The 17,043-nt window shown below is 47.7% G+C and overlaps 5 protein-coding genes across 6 annotated transcripts, besides 1 other annotated feature; 2 read left to right on the top strand and 3 right to left on the bottom strand.

Annotated features, from left to right (window-relative positions):
- Positions 1-133: 133 nt before the first annotated feature.
- Positions 134-2,464, top strand: TSTA_115530 (20S cyclosome subunit (Cut9/Cdc16), putative; the record flags this gene model as incomplete). The annotated part of the gene is made up of 2 exons (XM_002481703.1): positions 134-230; positions 291-2,464. 2 exons carry the CDS (start codon positions 134-136, stop codon positions 2,462-2,464), a joined length of 2,271 nt encoding a protein of 756 aa, XP_002481748.1.
- Positions 2,465-3,139: 675 nt separating this feature from the next.
- Positions 3,140-3,172: a microsatellite.
- Positions 3,154-6,143, bottom strand: TSTA_115520 (C6 transcription factor, putative). The gene is made up of 6 exons (XM_002481702.1): positions 5,071-6,143; positions 4,753-5,018; positions 4,568-4,702; positions 4,428-4,518; positions 3,696-4,366; positions 3,154-3,608 (listed from the first exon to the last, which is right to left on the bottom strand). Exons 1-6 carry the CDS (start codon positions 5,913-5,915, stop codon positions 3,232-3,234), a joined length of 2,385 nt encoding a protein of 794 aa, XP_002481747.1. The 5' UTR covers positions 5,916-6,143; the 3' UTR covers positions 3,154-3,231.
- Positions 6,144-6,324: 181 nt separating this feature from the next.
- TSTA_115510 (MFS multidrug transporter, putative) lies at positions 6,325-8,568 on the bottom strand. 2 transcript variants are annotated; one of them, XM_002481700.1, is made up of 4 exons: positions 7,999-8,530; positions 7,328-7,931; positions 6,939-7,270; positions 6,325-6,878 (listed from the first exon to the last, which is right to left on the bottom strand). In XM_002481700.1, the coding sequence occupies exons 1-4, from the start codon at positions 8,432-8,434 to the stop codon at positions 6,604-6,606; spliced, it is 1,647 nt and encodes a 548-aa protein (XP_002481745.1). In that variant the 5' UTR covers positions 8,435-8,530; the 3' UTR covers positions 6,325-6,603. The 2 variants fall into 2 exon arrangements, with proteins under 2 accessions (XP_002481745.1, XP_002481746.1); XM_002481701.1 differs by having other exon boundaries at positions 7,328-8,568.
- A 1,224-nt stretch (positions 8,569-9,792) lies between these two features.
- TSTA_115500 (phosphoribosylformylglycinamidine synthase) lies at positions 9,793-13,884 on the top strand (the record flags this gene model as incomplete). Its single annotated transcript, XM_002481699.1, has 1 exon — positions 9,793-13,884. The coding sequence occupies one exon, from the start codon at positions 9,793-9,795 to the stop codon at positions 13,882-13,884; it is 4,092 nt and encodes a 1,363-aa protein (XP_002481744.1).
- Positions 13,358-16,909, bottom strand: TSTA_115490 (gamma-tubulin complex component GCP5, putative). The gene is made up of 2 exons (XM_002481698.1): positions 16,730-16,909; positions 13,358-16,678 (listed from the first exon to the last, which is right to left on the bottom strand). The coding sequence occupies exons 1-2, from the start codon at positions 16,796-16,798 to the stop codon at positions 14,042-14,044; spliced, it is 2,706 nt and encodes a 901-aa protein (XP_002481743.1). The 5' UTR covers positions 16,799-16,909; the 3' UTR covers positions 13,358-14,041.
- Between the last annotated feature and the right edge of the window lie 134 nt (positions 16,910-17,043).

The following is a 17,043-nucleotide window of genomic DNA, read 5'->3' as shown; positions in this document are numbered from 1 at the left end:
GCTACTTTGCAGCTTTTTCTACGTTAGGAGAGCACCATAGCTTATGTATCAACAATATACCATCCGCTCTGTCTCCTCCATATGATACTTTCACTCCCCGCGTGCTCTCGCCTTTCCAGCACAATCACTAGACATGGAGAAATTCCTCCGCAGTTGGCGGCAAGATGCTTTGAATAGAGGACAGAACGACTCTGCTGTCTATATTGGGGACAAGGTCCTGGCATTGACAAGTTTGTATTCGTTTTGGAATTTACTTCTTAGATCTGTACACTAACTGGCCATCACTACAGACAGCGATGCCGACGCCTTCTGGCTTGCACAAGTGCATTTCAACAATAATAACTTTACTCGAGCGCTAGCTTTACTTTCCCGAAAAGACCTTATATCACGCAGTACATCATGTAAATATCTCGCGGCTCATTGTTATATCAAACAGAATAAATTCGAAGCTGCGCTTAACGTTCTCGGAGACCAGAATCCAACACATCTTATCAATGCGGCAGGTCACAGTCGGCGCAAAATACAACATTTAAACGGCCATAGTCATGTCACACTCAGAAATGGAAAAACGGCGGCATCAAGGTCGGATCGCGCTGATAGAAATGAAGAGCGAGAGCGAGAAGATGCCAATAATCTACGGTTTGAAGCTGCCATGTGTTATTTACGCGGGCTCTGTTATGCGAAACAAAATGCATTCGACCGCGCACGTGACTGCTATAAAGATGCTGTTCGAATTGATATCCAGTGTTTTGAGGCCTTTGATCAACTTATGAAGAATTCGCTCATGTCTCCGGCCGAAGAGCTAGAATTTTTGGAATCATTAGATTTCGACTCTGTCACTATACCCTCCGACCCATCTAAATCTCAAGAAGCTGCACATTTTGTGAAGATGCTTTATACTACGAGACTTTCCAAGTACACTGCGCCTGCCACGCTTGCTGATGCCACCGAGACTCTATCGACACATTATAATCTCGCTAATAACCCGGATATTCTCCTCTCCCGTGCCGAAGCACTATATACACAATGCCGATTTGCTGAAGCTTTGGAGCTCAGCTCTTCGATTCTCACATCTCCTGAAACGGGCGGGGCGCTGATCGAATCGTCGGTAATTCCCGGACAAAATTTGGGACATTCGCCCGCTGTATATCCTCTGCACCTTGCTTGTCTTTATGAGACTGGAGCTGTCAATGCGTTATTTTTGCTATCGCATACTTTAGCAGACAATGCACCAGAGGAGCCATACACGTATTTGGCCATTGGTGTTTATTATTTATCTGTGGCTAAGATCGCTGAAGCACGACGTTTCTTTTCTAAAGCCTCACTACTAGATCCTCATTCGGCACCGGCTTGGATCGGATTTGCGCACACTTTTGCTGCTGAAGGAGAACATGACCAGGCGATCGCCGCTTACAGCACTGCAGCGCGACTATTTCAGGGTAGTCACCTGCCCCAACTATTCCTGGGAATGCAGCATCTAGCACTGAATAACATGTCTCTTGCGCATGAGTATTTATGTGCGGCATATGCTATGTCTTCAGGGTCTCCCTCGGGCTCCTTGACCACTATCCCCAGCGTACCATCTGGCGGACTACCGGCACTTGGCGGTGACCCTCTTGTCCTCAACGAATTAGGCGTTGTGCTATATCACCAAGCAAATCTGGAACCTGCTGCGGATCTATTCCGACAGGCGCTACTGCTGGCGGACTCACTACAATGCGATCCCGGTGCATGGGTGGCCACACGGGCTAATCTAGGACATGCCCTACGACGTATGGGCCATTTGGATGAAGCACTAGCTCAGTTTGATGAATGCATAAGAGTTGGTGCCGGCGGTGGTGCGACTGGCTACAGTGCTGCAATAGGAGGTGTCACTGCCACTTCGGCAGGAGTGGCCGGGTATGAAGATCGTGGGTTGATCGGGTCGCTTCACACATCACGCGGTCTGATCTATCTACAACAGGGGCGAACTCTGGAGGCCGTTACTGTGCTACACGAAGCTGTAAGGGTTCTTGGTGTAAGCGGTGGTGACGCAGCTGGCGGTGCGGGTATCGCAGGCACTATTCTATCCAGAGCACTAGAACTATGGTCAATCGAAGGTCGCACAAAAGTCATTGGACCCGGTACTGGACGCCAAAAGAGGGATACACTCCCTCGGTCAAGAGACGATCCTTTTGGATCAAGCATGACAGATCCGATCGTGCATGGGGGCAACACAATCGAAGACGATGTTGAGATGGAGCTTGACGAACATGCAAAGGACCTCCTCGGCGCCGCTTTGAATAAAGTCCGACCACGGCGCACAGGTAAAAGACCTCAGAGACCGGCGGCATCAATTGATCTACCTCCTCAAGATATGGAGATAGAGGAACCAATTGGACGTAGTAATAGAGGTGAATCGCAACTACCTAGTCGACGCAGTCCAACACGCAGAGTACAGTCTCGACGTCCTGATGGTGCTTGACTGGCTGCTTTTCCTTCTCATAGTTTGCTTTTGGGGCTTTTTTGTTCATTCTGCATTGGGAGCGAAAAGAGGGCGGCGTACTGGATTGGCGATAGAGTATTTTGTTTTCAGGGGTTGAAGTTGATACAAACGGCAGTCCAAAAAAAGAAAACTTGCATGTTATGTTTTTATTATTTCATGGATTGGCGCATGAAGTACAGAAATGACTTTTAGGTTTTAGCACAAGAAATTATACGTTCGACGATAGGAATCTGTTTCCCAGGTTCCAATTTAAGATTAAACAATGCATTCAATGTTCATTTCGAAGTCAGTATCTGCAATCAAGTCCGTATAAAAGAATATGTATAAATCGAAGGCGTAGTTCGAATAAGTACACTAAGAGAAAAAAAGTTGAATAGGATGCTTTTAAAGCATCCTGATTTTAAAAAGAAATAACAAGATCAAAGACAGAAAAGAGAAGTAAAGGATTTCATGGATTACCCAATAAGGGCAGAATAGGAGTCTTTTGAAGCGTTTCGGTATAGGAATAACTCACACACACTCACACACAAAGATAAATGGACTCAGGAAAAGGAATATCATAAAAAGCACTCAATGCCTCATTGAGTCTATGCACAATTCTGACCCATTATTTATCCTTGAATAATATCGCACAATCAAACTCCAAGACCAGGTAAAATAAAAAAAAAAAAAAAAAAAGAGGAAAAAGCTGAACGCAATGATCAAACTTGAAAAGTAGAGAGGGAGAGAGAGCGCAGGAGGTTTTGTTATCCCCAGAGTGGAGGGTGGATGTACTCTGCAGCCCTGTCAAGGAGATTCGGGAATGTCCAGTCACCGCTGCTGGAGCTTTCGGGGGTTGGAGGAGGTAACGATCCCATGTTCGGAGTATATGCAGATTGAGGTTGGGGATTTACAGAAGAGGTTCGTCGATATCCCATGGATTGTTGTGCCGATAGGGCATCTGCGGAACCGAGAGATGCAGTATGGCTACTGCCGGGCTGATTGTTGTACGAATCGAAAGCAATGTTAAGTTTCTGTAATGCGCGGAGAGACCGTACGAGAGGTTTGGCCCATTGCGTCTGGGTATCCATTGAGATATTCGCTGGGATCGATGCCGGTTGTGCGCCCTGATATGAATCTGAAACTGATAAGTGAGCTTTAGTCACCCCTTGAATAGTGTCATATTCGATGGACATTTTATTCTGAGTCACATTCTTGGGGGATGCCATACTTGTACCTGCAGGGACCGCGGATGCGGCAGAGTCGAAGCCGCCCTCGGCAGTCGCTCGTTCAGATATTATCACTTCAAGCTCGTGCAGAAGCTCTTTGACTTTAGGTTCGGTCCGTCCTTCGTCGATGACAGCAAGAAGGAACGCACAGCTAATGGCACGTTGCAGGGTGATCCAAGCGCGCGAGCCATGGGCGCTGAATGAGTGGAGTTCGATGTAAGATTCAACTGTGCTGATGAGATTTTCGACACAGTAACGACGCACAACGGGTAATAAGGGATCTTCTTTGTCGGCTTCGGGTTTCAGCGCTGGCCTGCAAAGTTCTGATGTGATGTAGGACGAGTGGACCCTTAGCGCAAGTCGTTGGAGATGATCCATAGACGTTCGGCAGTATTGACGATCCCGTAAATGCGGAGACGCCTCGGCGAGAAATTGCTGTATCCGGTCTTTGTATGTTTGTATAGACTTGAAACTCATGCGGAAATGAGGCGTAACCATACGACCGCGGACAACTTCAAGAGTTAATGATATGATTCTGCACATCGTCTCGAAATAGTCGCGATTCCCTGGCATAGATTCTGGTCGGTCGGCAATGTCGGGTTGACTGACTGCCACAGTTGACGGCCGATCATAAGAGAGGGAGAAATGGCTGTCTTGCCAAGCCATGGACCACCTTCAACCAAACACATATCAATACTGATAAGAAAATGTTTACGAGTCGGGAATTTTCTCACCATATGTGCTGTCGAGTGTACCGCTCAACGGGGTCAAATCGATTCGACTCAACGTGAAGCCCCAAAGCCAGGCCCATGCGCATTGTCATTCCTACCTGGAGTGTAAGTACTGAGCAAGGATGGAAGGTAGAAGGACGTACCTAGTAGAACATAAGAGACACCAGGGTTCATGTTATATGAGAGAACGTTGCCAATAATTAGCAGCGTCTTCATTGCCTCAAGAGTAGGTTGAGATACGAAATTACACATGCGAAGGCATTGGTAAGCACAGCAGACTATGCAATTAATACGGTGGATGGATCGCAAGTGACATGGATGAACTTACCATAAACTTGGGATGTAAGTTCTCGCTCCTTGCCAGGAAGATCTGATGATTGACACCCAGATGCTAATACAGCAAAGAGCGACCCAACAAAGGCCAGGCTCATGCCAAACGGCCTTTGCGAAAGCCCTCGATCCTCGCCTTGTTTGAAGACGCCCCCGGCTGCACTCCTATTTCGTAGGAAAGTATGAAGATTGGCCTCAAACCCAGGTACGTCCACTAATACCGGGTAAAGAGTACCAGCGATATCTCTGTAGTAGTGAAAGAACCTAAAGCCCAGTCAATTGAATGCAATTAAACAACACGGCTTCGATTACTCACTCTAATATTTGTTGATCAGTTGGTAAAGCATTGCAAACTGCGTTCACGTCGAATGCAGAGGTATCGGAAGACCATAAATCAACGAAAGGATATGTAGCTGTTTCGTTGTCGAGACCAAGTTTGGGTAGAATACCACCCTCAAGCAGCGCTTGGGCTTGAAGAGAACCGGACTTATTCAAGATATATGCCAAGACTGATCTCGATCCGAGATGGACCGTGCCTTCGCCGTATGTATGTGTAGTATGTATACCTTCACGTTCTGGAGATGTTCCAGGTGAGGAATTATTTGCATCGGCGCTCTGAGCACTATCCGGCGCCATGGTAATCGATGAACGACCGGCATCGATTTGCTCTAGACCACTTCTCAGAGTGGACATGGCTTGTTCCATTTCCTTCAACTTGTTGCACACATTGTTCCAATGTTCACGAGGTACCGAGATTCGTCCACTCGAGTCAAAATCCGCAGGAACACTATCTACAGTCTCTGATTTGACCTGTACACTGGAGCTTTCGACACTCGGGATACTCATCTCCGGTACCTCATCGTTGGTGGCGGTCGGCTGGAAAGCCGTATTCGCCTGTCGCTTTTTTGACGGTCGCTCATAAGAACAAAGATCGGCATGGTCTCTTTTGACGCAGCCATCGCATGGAAGGTTGCGGTCGCATTTAACTTTTCTGGTATGACATGGATAACAAGCTTTCGGCTCTCGCGCCTTCCGTTTCGTCCTGATAATTGCGTCTATTTGTGCCTGAGGTAAATCAGAAATGGAGGTGGTTTGCGTCGTGTTCGTTCCTCTACTCCCCTCGGGGGCGAATGGATCGGGTCGTCCAAAAAATGAAGCCATGAATGAACTGGTGAGGGGCTAGACAGATCGGACCGTAGGAGTTGGTAGTGGAATTGCGCGGATTATGGAATCGAATTATTTTTGTCGATGGGGTTGAGTCATCAATTGACAGAACTTCCTAGCAATTCCATAGTCACATTGAGGAATTCGGGATTAATGACGCAAAACAGGGACAGAGGTGCGATAAGGGCGAAGACGAAGAGTTATGTCCTGTAGTATTTGGCTTGCGATGTTTGAACGCGGGAAATCGATCTTTCCTCTGATCACGTGAACAAAGTTCTTACTAATGTGTTCGAAGCGCCGGGATTGGTCAAGCGCGTCCAGCCACGAGCCTTGCCACTATCTTACGGCCGATTTTATCGAGAATATTTTGATTCTCCACAGCTTACAGCCGAACATCCTGAACACTCTGAAAAGTGAATATTATGATTATTATATCGCTTAATGTACATTTTGTCTAACGCAGAAAATGATATCATGACCAAAAGAAAAGGAGTCTAACCCAGGATGAAAAAGAAAAAGGACAAAAGGGAAAAGACAGAACGCCGCCAGACGCGAATGATGCAGTGATGCTTGAGAACGAACTCATACTTGGTCAACCAATCGATAAGGTGACCATTCCTCTAAAAACCCCACCGTCTATTTTTCTATACAACAACTCTATAACCTTTCTATTCGACCTCCGATCTCAATGACCGCCGTCAAACGGAGGCATTGCTTTTGTTTCCTCGTCTTCAACAAAGGCGAAGCGGGAATATGAACGGATCTTTTCTCCGTAGAACCAGAAAACATAGGGAATTGCGCAACATGCGAGTCCCAGGAATGCAAGAAGGGTGCTTGCCCACTCGTAACCAAGTCGGTGGTACATTTGGTTCGTGAAAAGAACGCATCCCGCTCCCCACATGGACCGCAAGAAGGTCTTTGCTGCGAGGGCAGATGCTGCTTGGTGTTGGTACGTGTCCACTGCGGGGATGGTTAGCAATTGCGATTCTTCAACAGTGCGTGCAGACTTCGGGTGCTTACCAAGATAATTGTTTGCGGAATTGTACAAGAAGATGAAGCCGAATCCGACAGGAAAACCTCCAATGGTGGGACCAATCCAGTGCAAGCGTGGATATGAAGTCCAGGCAAAGATGAAAAGACCAATTGGAATGAACCAACAGGAGAACATCATAGGAATGAGTCGAATCTCTGCAGGTGGCCTGCCGTTGTATTTGGCATGCATTTTCAGGTAGTGTTTGTTGACGATTGGAGCGCAGCATGCACTGACAACAACTCCAAGGGCTAATGGGATGAACATAAGACCGGTAATACCGGGGCTGTAACCTTTTCCTTCTTGGTAAACGATAGGATACCTGAAAATCCTGGTTAGCTAGGGTTACAAGGAGAAGAGGACTGAATGATGGACATACGCAACGAAGAACATGTACAGCAAGCCGTACAAGACGGACATATAGATCGAGATAAAGAGGACAATAGGTTCGAGAAACAACAACTGGAAAGGGCGAAGCATAAAGATGCGAATCTTTTCACCCAGAGGACGCGAGTCGATCTCTTGCTCTGTCACATATTTATCATCGTTCTCGGTCTTACGCAATTTCTTAGCACGCTTTTTAAGCAAACTTGGCGCATATGTTTCAGGAACAGTGAAAGTGATCAGACCCCAGGCGACGCCGGCAACAATCAACTGAATCCAATATAGCCATCGCCAACCGGCAGCGTCATACAGGAAACCGCCTACGAGGGGGCCAATTGCAGGTCCAATGAAGGGAGCGGCACTGAAAGCTGCCATTGGCACACCACGTTCTTCATTTTTCCAAAGATCTGATAGACTGCCTCCAACCAATGTCATGGGTGCACTGAAGGCGATACCGTCGATGGCTCGACAAACGATAAGCGTTCCGATGTTAGGCGCAACAGCACAAGGAATCTCGAAGATAAGGGCAACAAAGAGTGTAATGGCGTAGACGGGTCTTCGCCCAACGACCTCAGATAACGGTGCAAAAACCATAGGGCCTAACGATAGATAAAGTTAGTCTTCTGTAATTCCGGTTAGCCTGTGTCTAGAGGCCGAAAAGCTTACCAACTCCAAAGCCAACAACAAACACAGTGATGGTCAGAAGAGAGACCTCCGTTGAGACATGGAATTCTCTAGACGGTCCATCAAGACCGGCTGTAATGACGGCACTCGCAAATGCCACGACAAAACATGTCCATGCAATGACAGCTGTGAGATACCACTTATAAGCCTTGGACCAGTTCTTAGGATTTTCCGGATCGTCAATCTTAAAGGTAACCAATTTCCAATCGGCGACTTCACCAGTGACATTTGAACGAGTGTGTCTGATGATATTTCCGGTTCTTGTCTCGGTGATATATTCCTCCAAGTCGGCACCTTCGGTAAGTTGACCGAAAGGTAGCGTCGTGGGATCTACCTCGCCAGCATCGTACCCTAATGAAAGGGTTCTCGATCGCATGTGAGCATGCTGTGGTGGAGCTTCACCCCCTGTTGTAGACATGGTGTATATCCGATGGGTAGTCGCGCACAGGCGATGTTGAAAGTGATCTCAACCAACGTGTCTTTAGTCGATGAGTATCTTGATAGGATATACCCTGTGTTGGGTCTAGGTAGTGGAGATGGCGGAATTGTCACTATTCAACTACGATCGAAAGGGATTTGGCTGTATATTTATAACCAGCACAAAGTATTCCGATTCATTCAGAAAGAAAAAGTGGACTGACGTAAAAATGCATGAACCCAATATTTCCTAATCGGGAATTCGTCCCAGCTTGGGAGGCGCTAACGCGAAGCGGCAACATGCTTCGTATGGGACCGAAGGCCGACAGTTTTGATGTAAATTGTATGTGCCTGGCTCAATGATTTGAAATTATTTGATTGATCGTCCTTCAGGCGTCAATATGAATGAAAGTCATTACTGCCCAAACAAACTCGCCAAAGCCGAAGCAATTGCTCATCTACAAAATCTCTGAGAAACAAGAACGTTTGAGGATCACCTGAAGATCAGCCCAGCGCCAATGCTACATAGGATCATCGATGACAACACGATTGCATCGATCACACGGAGACTCTTGTGTATGCCAACCAAAGACCATATCCATGACGGGAGAGGCGGCTTTTGAGCATTATGAGCATGCCCGTTCCGTAGGGCTATCAACTTGAAACGGGATGAAAATGGTTCGGTCCGTGTTTGAATCGATGATCGCTGCATGTGAAGTCTCGGAAGCTGACCCGTTGGCGCGGTTCTAATAAGAATTAGTAGAAGTGTCACGGCGTCTTTTTATGGGGCCAAAAGAGAATCTCGAACGCCTCGATACGGCCTAGTCCTGATCTAGAAGAACTCTCCGACGGAGCATATTTCCTTAACCATAAGTTTATGGAAAATGGCCAATCACAGATCAGAAATGTATTTAATAAACTAAGCCCGTTCAGGCAATCCTCAGATAACGGATGCCGGCATAATTTCGGCCTGATAAGGTTGCGTCGCTAGTCAAATGACTCAGTGGCTATCTTGAAGGTTGACAGACGCTCTGGGCTCTGCCACGTAGGCGTTCCTACGGCTATGTACTCCGTACGCGGAGTTCTGGCTGGAAAAGTGTTAAACCCAAACAGGAATGGTGCTTAGAGCACGTGACTGATAAGAAAACTTTAGCTCTATAGGCCGAATTGGGACTAGGGCGGGGCGACTATCAAGACCGTCACTAGCAATTTTTTGTGCAGAGTCATACTCAGTCTAGCACAGCCAGCGTAGCCATCCGATTGATTGAGTAATCAGTCAATGTGTTATGAGCTGATTTTTAGCTGTTTTTCTTAAATACTATTTACAAAGCTCACGTTCCACCCACCCTTTGAGCTAGGATGGTGGCCTCTGATGAGCAGACCTACCTGGCCCTCCCGGGACCGGTGGCATTCTCCAGATCTCGCGGTCGTGCAATTGCTCTAGATATCGGAGCAATTGATGTTCGAGCCCAATGGGTCCACTACGTCCACACGGCCCAACCTCTGCAGGAAGCTCAAGAAGCAGTCCTTGAGCAGCTCCTTCGATACGGTGACATTGTCGATATTCCTCCCACGTTCGAGCCAACCGATGGCGCCGTACAAAACTTTTATGTCTACCCGAGAGTCGGAACCATTTCACCATGGAGCTCGCAGGCAACTGGAATCTCTCACGTCTGCGGTCTTTCGACATTCGTCAAGCGCATCGAACGAGGCTTGAAAATTTCAGCACTCTTCTCCGAAGGCTCGACACCGGAGGAAGGATACTTGGAGCGTCTTCATGACCGAATGACACAGGTCATTAGCCAAGAGGAACCCGACCTCGCCAAAGTGTTTTCAGATCATCCACCGCTTCCATTAGAGACTGTTCCTCTTCATGCCGGAGACAGGACCCCTACGGAGATTCTCCAAGAAGCAAATAGGCGTCTGGGCTTGGCATTGGATCAATCGGAAATTGACTATCTTGTTGCAGCATACGCATCGAACGGCCCTGTGCCCCGCGATCCTACCGACGTCGAACTTTTCATGTTCGCTCAAGTCAACTCTGAACATTGCCGTCATAAGCAGTTTAATGCAACCTGGATTATCGATGGCAAACAGATGCCCAACAGCCTCTTCTCGATGATCAGAAATACACACAAGAAGAATCCAGAGTATACAGTTAGCGCTTATAGTGATAACGCAGCTGTGTTGCAAGGCGAGAATGCTGGATTCTGGGCTCCAGACCCTACAACCCGCGAATGGACTCAGACCAAGGAGCAGGTTCATATACTGGCCAAGGTCGAAACACACAACCATCCTACTGCGGTTTCCCCATTCCCCGGTGCGGCTACTGGCTCTGGTGGAGAGATTCGAGATGAGGGAGCTGTCGGTCGAGGTTCAAGACCAAAGGCCGGCTTAGCAGGATATTGTGTGTCTGACCTTCTCATACCAGAACTCAGACAGCCTTGGGAACTTGATGTTGGAAAGCCTCATCATATCGCAAGCAGTTTGGATATCATGCTTGAAGCTCCTATCGGCAGTGCAGCCTTCAACAACGAGTTTGGACGTCCATGCACGGCCGGATACTTCCGGACCTTGCTCACTGAGCTTGATATCGGAAATGGTCAGAAGGAAATTCGAGGATACCACAAACCAATCATGATTGCTGGCGGCGTAGGCACTGTTAGACCCCAACATGCTCTCAAAGATCCCAAGTTGGTCAAGCCTGGGTCTTTCCTGGTTGTTCTAGGTGGTCCGGCTATGCTTATTGGACTTGGTGGAGGTGCCGCGTCGAGTCTCGCTTCTGGAGAAGGATCTGCGGATTTGGATTTTGCTAGTGTCCAGCGTGGCAATGCAGAAGTCCAGCGTAGAGCCCAAGAGGTTATCAATGCTTGTGTGGCAATGGGAGAAGACAGTCCGATCAAGTTCATTCATGATGTTGGTGCTGGTGGCTTATCGAATGCCCTTCCGGAATTGGTCCATGATGCCGGTCTAGGCGCAACGTTCGAACTCAGAGAAATCGATAGTGCCGACCGTGGCATGAGCCCCATGCAAATATGGTGCTGTGAAGCCCAGGAGAGATATGTCATGGCCATCGGGGAGGAAGGAATGAACAAGTTCACTGCCATTGCCCGTCGCGAGCGTTGCGGCTTTTCAGTTGTTGGAAGAGCCGAGCAATCCCAACAATACGAAGAGAAACGACTTGTTCTTTTGGACAGAGATTCAAAGGAATATCCCAAGCCTATCGACCTTCCACTTTCAGTTCTTTTCGGAAAACCCCCCAAGATGACTAGGCAGGTTGATTCACGAAAGCTGAAACAACCGGCCTTTGATGCTAGTCTCTCGACTTACCTCCCCGCAGCACCATCAGAGCAACGTCTCTTCGAAGAAGCTGCTAGCCGAGTACTTTCTCTTCCTGCTGTTGGATCTAAATCCTTCCTAATTACTATTGGTGATCGAACTGTTGGAGGTCTTACTGCTCGAGACCAGATGGTAGGACCCTGGCAGACTCCAGTTTCTGACGTATCCGTCACCGCTACCTCCCTTACTCAAGGCATAAGAACCGGAGAGTCTATGGCTATGGGCGAGAAGCCTACACTTGCCCTCATCTCACCAGCTGCTTCGGCACGTATGGCTGTTGCAGAGTCCTTGATGAATATCACGGCCGCAGACTTGTTTGATCGTCTTAGCAGAGTTAAGCTCTCGGCTAACTGGATGTCAGCCAGCAGCCATCCAGGAGAAGGAGCAGCAATCTATGAAGCTGTAGAGGCCATCGGTCTCGGTCTGTGCCCTCAGCTTGGAATCAGTATTCCTGTCGGCAAGGACTCCATGTCGATGAAGATGAAATGGAACGACGAGAAGACAAAAGAAGCCAAGGAAGTCACTGCACCATTGTCCGTTGTCATTTCGGCTTTTGCCCCCGTTCAGGACTTCAGAAACACATGGACCCCTACGCTTCACAGTTTCGAGGATGTTGGCGAAACCGTTCTCATGTTTGTTGACCTTGCATGTGGTCACAAGGCTCTTGGTGGTTCAGCTGTAGCGCAAGTCTTCAAGCAAGTCGGTCAGGAGAGTCCTGATGTCCGTGATGTAGAACTTTTCAGAGACTTCTTTGATGCTACGCAACAGCTCCATGAACAGGGCATCGTGCTAGCATACCACGATCGTTCCGATGGTGGTCTCTTCACGACATTGGCTGAGATGATGTTTGCTGGACGTTGTGGCGTTGAGATCATGCTTGATGAGTTACAAAAGGAAGGCGATATCCGAAGCACTATCGAGACTCTCTTCAACGAAGAGCTTGGAGCTGTTTTCCAGGTCCGAAAGGCTGATGAGATTCGATTCCGATCGTGCTTCGCTACATGTGGACCACCACCTGGCCTGATTCGACGCATTGGCCGTGTCTCCCAGAAACCAAAACAGAATCTCACCATCTACCACAAACACAAACTGATCTACCGCCAACCCCGTGGAAAGATCCAACAGATCTGGTCGCACACATCTTATCACATGCAGAAAATCCGAGACAACGCAGCATGCGCTGACCAGGAGTATGCCAATATCCTTGAAGACGCCGACCCAGGTATTTCATGGAATATCAAATTCGATCCCAAGGACAAATGTCTCCCTATCCTCACCAGCTTGAGCCAATTCTCTCCATTCAGCAACAAACCTCGTGTCGCTATCCTTCGTGAACAGGGTGTCAACAGCCAGGCTGAAATGGCCTTTGCTTTTAACCTTGCTGGCTTCGCCGTTGTTGACGTACACATGACTGATATCATCTCTGGTCGCGTATCACTCGCCGCTTTTGTCGGCCTCGCCGCCTGCGGTGGCTTCTCATACGGCGATGTTCTCGGCGCAGGTCAAGGCTGGGCCAAGTCCGTCTTACTCCACGAAGAAACCCGCAAGGAATTCAAGACATTCTTCGAACGTCCGGACACATTTGCCCTCGGTGTCTGCAACGGATGTCAATTCCTCTCACGACTCAAGGAGCTCATCCCCGGTGCCCAATCCTGGCCTAGCTTTGAGCGAAACGCCAGCGAACAATACGAAGGTCGCGTTGCAATGGTACATGTCTCCGACCCTGACCCTTCTGCACCATCCGTCTTCCTGCACGGTATGCACGGCTCCTCGCTTCCCATTGCAGTGGCTCATGGAGAAGGTCGCGCATCCTTTACAATGACCCCGGACGTCACCGCACAAGACTTTGTCAGACATAACCTTGCCCCCGTCCGATATGTGGACAATACCACCCTCAAACCCACCATGACATACCCATACAATCCGAACGGTAGTCCGGAAGGCATCGCCGGTATCAGGTCTCCTGACGGTCGTGTTTTGGCTATTATGCCTCATCCGGAACGTACCGTTATTGGCGGTGTTGCTAGTTGGTTACCAGCGGATGCGGAGAAATGGGGGGATGTTGGTCCTTGGGGACGCATCTTTTATAGTGCTCGCAGATGGGTTGGTTAGGTATACTGCGTGTTTCCGTTCATTATTCTTTCTATATAAAAAAATCTGCATATTTGTATTGACGGTTTTACTAAGCAATGACATAACTGATGTTATATCAAAATGGCAAAGTTCCTGTTATGTAGATCTCATGAGTTATTTATTGACTATGGATATATCACCTCTTCAACTGCGCATTCCACGACAATCGATCAGCAAGTATATCCCAACTCTGTTGTCCATCTACCCTCCCGACACCTCTCAGTCCCGCAATGACAAATGCCAGTGATCGATGAAACTGCCTCATAACATATTCCAGTCTGTGTGAATAAGATGATTCAATGAATGATATACTAGTCGTATTTCCTTCATCGTAGTAATCCTCGTCGTCATCATTTTCACGATCATGATCGTTGTGATCTTCATCCTCGGAGTCAGAGCTATCCGCTGTCCGTCTTCGGTGACGTCTTCGTCTCGATTGTTGTCTTTGACCGTTGAGGGCAGTAGATGAGCGATGCGATGTATCGTATCGATTCGCATCTCCATGACGCGCAGCTTGAATATCGGCAAAATGAATGCACAAATCAAGCAGGTTGATAATTGCTTGATAAATAGGCGCTAGATTATGCGATAAGAAACATTGCTCCTCAATTGAAGACATGTAAGATTCATGCACGGAAATCATGCCATCTATATCTGGCGACTCTGCCAGAGTCTTTTCCATGGTTGTGGTGTTGGTGGCTATTACCATATCCGTGATATGCCCGTAAAGTGTGTTTGCGAACCAAAGCAAATTGTGCCGGATAATATAGCTCAAGCCATCATCTTCATCATCGTTGTCCCCGGTGTAATCCTTCTTCAGTAGTCGTTGTCGTTCAAGAATGTATTTCGCCCGTCGGATCTGCATCAGAAATGTAGAAATGCGTTGATACATATTCATAGCGGGTTTGGTGATGATGTTAGCAACAGGCCAGGGAAGTACATAGTCTATCGAGATGGACTTGAGTATCTTGACTTTACGGCTCTGGCTCTCAAAATCGTGCAACGTATTGCGCGCCGAACGCACAATGAGTCGAGATGTGTCGACACAATCCGTTTCGCCAAAGGCACTTTGTACTAATTCGGTAAGAAGGTATCGATCGTTCCAGACTCCACCACGTCTATCGAGTGATTCGAAGATCTTGCTATCAATTGCGGCAGAGACCGAAACATCTTTGCATAGATAGATATATTGCAAGGCAGAGAGCGATGTCCATAATCCACATTCCTTGTTGAGCTGATCCCGCAACATACTCGAAGCTAGGATGTGATTTGTTGAAATCAGGTTCTCGACAGCCTGGTCTAAGAGACTGGAAAAGGGTAAGAGTTGCCATGATGTATCGTCTGGACAGACAGCTTCAAACTTGAGTGGTTGCCAATGGGTTGACTCAGACTCGTCTATCGCAACATTCAGCTTTTGTAGAAAAACCATGCTCTTTCCTGTGGTGAGAATTCTCCGGGCACTTGGTTTGATGAATATCGGCGCATGGAGATGACCAGACGTCTCCCTTAGAAGATACCAGTCATGCCATACTGTCTGCAGGTCATGCTCGTGTCGACGATCGGTGATGAAAAAGTGATCTTGAGAAGACTCGAGATCTCCACTTTCTAGCCACAAGCGCAACGGTCGTGCATAAGCTTCAAAGCAGGAGAAGAAAAGCTTTGCGAGAGATCTGTATTCATGTTCGTTTCCAGAGGCTTGATTAATGCAAACCAGATTATATAGCAAGTCTAGACAAAGAAATGACTGCTCTGGTGGCGCTGACCCCAGTTTGGTGACGAGATTACCCAGGACCAAGAGTACTCGTACTTCTTTCTGGACCTCTTCTGTCAATTGTAACAGACTGACCGTGACTGTATTCCCTGACGACAGATAGCTCAGTTGCTTCTGCGACAAAAAAGCATCAAACTCTGCAAGTTCCTTCTCAACACCTCGGGTGAATGTTTGCAAGAACACTACAGATTGTGGAATCTGTACAAATTTTCTTAATTTTCCAAGTTCAACGCCAATATCGGCACAAGAACGAAGAATATATAGGAACACTGAATTAGAGGCATGGCTGAGAGCATATCTCCTGTCCACAGCAATACTGTTATCGATATTCCAAAATAATGATGTAGGCAATCCTTGCAGCATGAACAGTATTTCACGGACAGCCTGCAGCTCCGTAACGAAACGAGTATGACTCTCCGAAAACTCGCGGACTGCAGCAGAGTCGTACTCCCAGAAATGGCCGCTTTTAATAATCGTTATCAATTCGTCATCGTCTCCACATGAGAGGAGTTCGTCAGGTATTACAAACTCATCTCGCAATGGCTGTGTTCTTTGAGGCAGTATCCTCGGAATTGAAACATCACTGGAAGGGAGCGAAGATTCACTATCAGAAGAAGCTGCACCATAGTCAATATCGTCCCAAATATCTTCATCGGCAAATTCAGACCCGGCAGCGTCTATTTCTGACCATTTGATGGCAATGGACGCGCCGCCAGATCTAGATGATTCAAATTTAGGCACTTTATACACATTGGCAGGGCGGTCAGATAGCTGCAACAAGAGAGACAATAATTCAGGTGTCCATGACGAGCGCTGTCCATCCAATTCTGACAGACGACTACCTAAAGCGTCTGCCAGATCATCCTTGTTGAGGATGCGGAATTTCTCCTGTAAACCATCCAGATGCTTCTCTATAGCAAATGGATCGGTGCGATTCCAGGTACTGCTGTCCTTCAATATTGCATCGCAGCGCTTTTTGGTGGATGGAAAGGTGGCAGATGTCTAGTTCACCAAGTTAGGGCGTAATCATAGCTGATACCAGGCCCTACGTACCTTATCTGATCGTGTTATTGTGACAATCAATTCATCGATCAAAGTCCCAATGGCCGCCGAGCGGGCCATGATGATAACACGCCGCTGATTGCATCGGGCAGGCGGAGATTTATGTAGTGTCAGCCGGGCAGATCCGTCTTCTCACGTTGCAACAAATTTGAGACTAGAAATCATTTATTTATTGGTCAGTTGTATACAAAATGAAGTTGTTCTCGGAGACGCGTGGAGGACCGCGTGTGTACTAGGCCCAATCAGGAAAAGCGCCGAATTTTGGAGATCCTCAGGCCGAACTTCTAAGGGGAGAAAAGCTGCAT

This window comes from Talaromyces stipitatus, genomic scaffold (genome assembly GCF_000003125.1).
Source record: "Talaromyces stipitatus ATCC 10500 scf_1105507295555 genomic scaffold, whole genome shotgun sequence".
Taxonomy (NCBI): Eukaryota; Fungi; Ascomycota; class Eurotiomycetes; order Eurotiales; family Trichocomaceae; genus Talaromyces; species Talaromyces stipitatus.
Note: the sequence above shows the minus strand (reverse complement) of the source record. Positions and strands in the feature narration are given on the sequence as shown.

Coding starts and splice junctions, on each gene's coding strand:
- TSTA_115520 (XM_002481702.1), bottom strand. CDS start 5,915: ATGGCTTCATTTTTTGGACGACCCGATCCATTCGCCCCCGAGGGGAGT. Junction 5,019..5,070: donor ACTGATCAACAAATATTAGA/GTGAGTAATCGA, acceptor ACTGGGCTTTAG/GTTCTTTCACTACTACAGAG. Junction 4,703..4,752: donor ACTTACATCCCAAGTTTATG/GTAAGTTCATCC, acceptor TTAATTGCATAG/TCTGCTGTGCTTACCAATGC.
- TSTA_115510 (XM_002481700.1), bottom strand. CDS start 8,434: ATGTCTACAACAGGGGGTGAAGCTCCACCACAGCATGCTCACATGCGA. Junction 7,271..7,327: donor CTGTACATGTTCTTCGTTGC/GTATGTCCATCA, acceptor CAGGATTTTCAG/GTATCCTATCGTTTACCAAG. Junction 6,879..6,938: donor TTCCGCAAACAATTATCTTG/GTAAGCACCCGA, acceptor CCATCCCCGCAG/TGGACACGTACCAACACCAA.
- TSTA_115490 (XM_002481698.1), bottom strand. CDS start 16,798: ATGGCCCGCTCGGCGGCCATTGGGACTTTGATCGATGAATTGATTGTC. Junction 16,679..16,729: donor CAATAACACGATCAGATAAG/GTACGTAGGGCC, acceptor TTGGTGAACTAG/ACATCTGCCACCTTTCCATC.